The sequence below is a fragment of the Episyrphus balteatus genome, chromosome 3 (assembly GCF_945859705.1).
Source record: "Episyrphus balteatus chromosome 3, idEpiBalt1.1, whole genome shotgun sequence".
NCBI classification, from domain to species: domain Eukaryota; kingdom Metazoa; phylum Arthropoda; class Insecta; order Diptera; family Syrphidae; genus Episyrphus; species Episyrphus balteatus.
Window position 1 is genome coordinate 60,749,193 of NC_079136.1, and position 5,377 is coordinate 60,754,569.

General features: G+C 29.2%; 1 protein-coding gene across 1 annotated transcript; it reads left to right on the forward strand.

Moving 5' to 3' along the window:
* The first annotated feature begins 3,571 nt into the window (after positions 1-3,571).
* On the forward strand, positions 3,572-5,145 carry LOC129915035 (putative nuclease HARBI1). Its single transcript, XM_055994490.1, has 6 exons — positions 3,572-3,879; positions 3,949-4,271; positions 4,328-4,431; positions 4,500-4,644; positions 4,698-4,835; positions 4,895-5,145. The coding sequence occupies exons 1-6, from the start codon at positions 3,740-3,742 to the stop codon at positions 5,143-5,145; spliced, it is 1,101 nt and encodes a 366-aa protein (XP_055850465.1). The 5' UTR covers positions 3,572-3,739.
* Positions 5,146-5,377: the final 232 nt, after the last annotated feature.

A 5,377-nucleotide genomic window follows, 5' to 3' on the forward strand; every position in this document is an offset into this window, starting at 1 on the left:
AAAAAAACCTAATTTTTAGGGACATTTTTGAGTAGTCTTTTATTTTTTTGGAATTTTTAAAAGTTTGCAAAAAATCTCAAATGTATAGAAAATATAGGTTTTAATCATGCGCATGCATATACAATCTTTTGGATTTTTAAAATGATTTTTGACCGAAAACAATTTTTTTTTGTCCCAAGTTTCTTGGCCGTTTTTAACAGTTTTTTATTTTTATCTTTTTTTCTTCAATAGATAAATGAATGAAATTTACAGTGTAGATAGATAATGGGCAAAACTATATGTGTACATAGTTCCAATTAATTTTGTAATGACAAATTTGAAATAACGGTAAAATAAAACTCTATTTTCAACACTTTACATTTTTTGATTTGGAGCTTACAAAAATTTCTTTATTGAGCATCCTGATAATATTAGCTTTCATTTGATATATCACACATAACGCTACATTCACTACAAGCTTCACAATGTTAAATTAAAAAACTTAAAAAACGTTTTTAACATAGGCCACTTTTTTTTTAATTTTAAAAGTGAATATTTTTAAATTAATTGGACGAACTTTTCAAGTTTTGATTTCCTTTTTGTATTGGGAATTATGACAAATTACAAAGTCGAAAATAGAAATAAATACAAGAAATGGCGGAACGAAGTCCGCCGGGTCAGCTAGTCTCTCTATATATTTTAATAACCTAGATAAAAAATATTATGAAAAATATTCAAAGTTGAATAAAAAAGAACAATTTTGGGAGGTATCCACCGATATTAAACTAAAATATTTTCTTACTTACTGCTGCTGATCTTTTTGCGTCAGTGCGGCATACGTTTTTCCACCAAGCTCGATCTCCAGCTAGTTGTCAGCTTGTTTATAAGACAACCCCTCGCTGTAACCTGAACGCTTCATTGGTGATTTTACCTTCCCTGCTACTAATTTACTCTCTGGCTTGGCATTGAAGATTTTACGGTTTGGAGCTTAGAGCGCTTGCTCTAAGCTCGCTACATCTGCACTTTTAAAGTGTACAAAAAAAAAGTTACGTATACGCCAGAGTGTATTAGATTTTAATTGATTTAAATTTAATGATACCGTAAGAGTTTTGATATTTAAAAAAAACACTGTTTTACTCCCATTTTTTTTTTTCGATATTACATAAACTGATTGCTCGTATCAATGCTCTAATCTTTGCAATGCTACTTTTTAAAAGTAATAATTTTGACTATTAAATGCGTGTTTTTTTCCTACAATTTTCCGTTTTTTTTTTAGTTAACAGCAAAAATAAGTTTTTCGACTTTTGACAAATTTGTAAAACTTATTGGGATTTAATGAAAAAAAATTAGTACCTAAATGTTAATGTCTTTTTGTGGAATGTCAAATAATCTTAAAATTTTGCAATTTTAGAATTTTATACCGAAAATATATAGTTTCAGCGTCTTACTCTTTTAGAACTTGCCATAATGTAAGGCAGGTAAAGTAGAAGAGTTGTGGTCTCATCCGAGATCAAGATTGCGGCAGACAATCGACAATCATGATCTCAGAAGAAAAAGGTAAGCAAATTTGTGATATTTAGGGAAAAATATTTCATGTCATTTATTTAGGCTTAAAAAAAATACCTAAATTCAGCACAAAATATGTTTTTTGGTGACTACGTTGTTAAAGAGTTAAATGCAAAAAAACCGGAATTTTTTACTTTTCATTATTTTGTTTGTTTATTTTTTGCTTATTTTTGCTGTACATCTTTAAAACTGTCAACTTTAAAAGAAAAAATGAACAAGTGAATCTCACGTAGGTATTTGCTTATAGTAAAAAATTTTATAAATGAAAGAAATGAAAAAACAAAACTTTTTAAAATGAAAAAAAAAAACGTAGACCCCCAAACGAAGTATGTCATGTATGTATGTCAAGTATGTTAATTAACTGAATGGTACATAGTTTAAAGATTTTTTTTTGAATATCGTTAGATCATTTTTACTTGCGATATAGGTACTATATATCAAGTTATGCATTCGTACAAAAAAAAAAGTTGAGTTAACATTTTTCCATGACATTACGATGGTAGACAATGCCAAAAAAGTGGGTCCCGGACGTCCGTCTGTCTGTCTATCTGTCTGTATAAGGAGCTACAGCCTAAACGGATGGACCAATTAATGTCAAATTTGGTATGTAGCGTTATTTGGCGACTCTCCAGAGGGGTTTTTGGAATTAATTTTTTTGGACCAAAAATAACGGTACTTGTCATATACCGATTTTAGTAAAATTGAAATATCTCAAAAACGGCTCCAACGATTTTGTTTAAGAAATTCAAATGTTAGTTCTAAGCTAAGGTCTATCTTTTAATGAAAAATTTTTTGTTCGAAAATCATTATTAACGGTACCTGCCATAGAACCGTTTTTTTTTTTTTTTCAAATCCGATTATCTCCGAAACTACTTATTCGATTTCAACGAAACTTTTTGTGAAGAAGCATTTATAATGTAAATGTAAACCAAAAATAAAAATTTCAAAAAAATAATAATAAACATTTTTTTTTTGAAAAGTCAAATTTTCGAAAACGGGACATTGAATTTTTTTTAAATTTTGTTTTTAGATGTTGATAAGTGATTTTTACAATTTTTTTTTAAAACTTTTTTTCCAAAAAATTATTTATAAAAAATTAGTTTTTTAAAAAACGGCTACCTACAACGATTTTGAAAATTTTTTTTCTAAAAATGCATCTTAATATATCAATCAAAACTGCATACTTTTTTTGGAGGGCAATTCGATTTTAGATTTTATTTTATTTTTTTTTTTAAACGAATTTTATTTTTTTTTCCAAATTTCTATATAAAAAGTCTTAACAATTTAAGCAACTTTAACTCTAAGAGCAAGTTTTTAAATAATACCATACTTAAGAAATTATTATTTGAAACATTTAAAAAAATTCATGCGCTTTCATTGATTTTTCAAGATATAAAAATATTTGAAATATTTTTAAGAAATCCAAAAATATTTTTTTTTTTTATTTTTAATATGTATTATATACAACTATTGAAAAACTCCTGCATACAAATTTTCTTGAAATCAATTAAGTTATTACGGATTAAGTCAGAAATAAATAAAACGGTCCCATAACGGATATCGTTCATAAATGGTTCCAAAAATATTTTTTTTTTTAGTTTTAAAAAAGTACACAGATTTTTGCTAGATTTTCTGCCACATTTGCATACAACTCGTTTCAGAAATTTGTATTTTGAGTATTTTTAGAAAAAGCATTTATAGGGTTTCTGAGTATTTGTTCGTATTTAGTAGAAGGCATCGACAATTTTCAGATAGAAAAGAATGTCAGCTGAAGTTTGGTGTTAAGTTTAGATTTTTGGTCATTACTTACTTATACTCTTATTTTCAAAAAAGATTTTTTATAAAATTTTTGTTTGTTTGTTTTTTTTTTTTTTTGCATATTAATAGGGTTGTAATATTTGTAGGCCTAAATTTTTTATAAATAATTTTTCTAATTTTGTTTTTTATACAATCAAATTTCAAATTTGTTTAATATAGGGTTACCACATAGAGCGCCCATTTTAAAAATGGCAACCCTGGGGTGGAATCGGCTAAGGTGATTTTTGATTGTTGACAGTCATTTTACAAAAGATTGGTCTGCGTAAGGTGATTGTCAAATTTGATAGTCAAATTTTTTTGACTTTTTCGTGTGACAGCTATTTTGTTGTCATTTTCATGTAAAAGCGTTTCATGTTTTCTTTGATTGTCTAGAAAAATGAATTTTTTTGTGCCTGTGGAACTGTTTTTACGGAGAGAAAATGAAGAAAATGAAAATTATAATTATAACCGCAACGTCCGACTCTTGAGGATAAATTTAAGAAATAAACTAAATATATTGGAATTACCAAACTCAAAGTAAGTAGACACATAACACATAACTTTTAATTCTCATTTAGTAATAACTTCCGTTTAAAAATCATATAGGTTCTTAAAAAACTTTCGAGTTACAAAAGAAACGTTTCTTTCCATTCTTGACCTTCTGGAACTGCCAGTTGGAGTTCGTTCCACCCATATTCCTCCTATTCTCCAATTGGCAGTGACATTAAATTTTCTTGGTGGTGGTGCTTATCAACGGCAAGTTGGTGCAGACTGGTCAGCGCCAATGGGGCAAAGCACTGTGTGTGAAGTGATAACATCAACTTTAAGAAAAATGGAAACAAAATTGTGTCCATCAAAAATAAAATTTTCACCAACAGCAATGGAAGGTACCAAAAGATACTTCTATGAGAAATATCGCATACCAGGAGGTATTTTTTTTTTCATTCTTATCTTAAATAAATTATAAATTTGTTTCGTTTTGTAGTAATCGGGTGCATAGATGGTTCACATATAATGTTACTTCGCCCATCTGAAAATGAGCATATCTTTTTCAACAGAAAGGGGAGGCATAGCATAAATGCTATGATTGTAAGAAAATTATTGTTTTCGCCAGTTGTTTATAGATACTTCTTCAACCCTAAGTCTTTTCTTTACAGATCTGTGACGAAAACACGAAAATTTTAGCTATTAACTCCAAATACGGTGGAAGTGCCCATGACAGCTTTGTCTGGAGGCAGAGTGCTCAGAGGGAAAAGATGAATACCGACTATTGCGCTGGTAGTTCCTCGACATGGCTTCTCGGTAGGACTTCATAATATTTCTGTGCGTTACTTGTCTGATACATATTTTCTTAGGTGACAGCGGCTATCCACTGGAACCGTTTTTATTAACACCCTACCGAAGTGCAGCCGAAAATTCGCCAGATGCATGGTTCAACCACGTACACTCTCAGGCTAGGAGCACTGTTGAACGATGTATTGGTGTAATGAAGAGTACCTATAATGTCTACTTATTTAAAAACAGTTCCTATTTATTTTTTTTCTTCTTACAGCTCGATGGAGGTGCATTTTAGAAGAAAGAAAGTTGAGGTACTCCCCTAAACGATCGGCTACAATTGTTAACGTTTGTGCAGCTTTACACAATATTTGTTGTGAGCAAAGGGTACCACTACCAGACGAAGTAAGAAGAGTTTCTTCATCCGATAGTTTAAACAATCGCCAACCTGAAAATAGCAGCAATGATGGAATGCGAATTCGCAACAGAATAAGAGATGATCTTTGGGCTAACCGTACAAGGCATTAAACCAAAATTTTGTAATAAAAATCTTTATTTTTTCAATATTTCCTCCAATAATGACTTAAAAAAAACTTAAATTAAAAAAAAAAAAAACAAAACTAAAACTATTTCACTGAAAAAAAAATAAATAAGTAAACATTTCTTAAGTAAAAAAAAAACAAAAACTTCATAAAAAAAAACTTAAACTTTAAGCACAGCACTTAGTTGATTGTAAGGCAGTTTGTTGATAATATTTGAT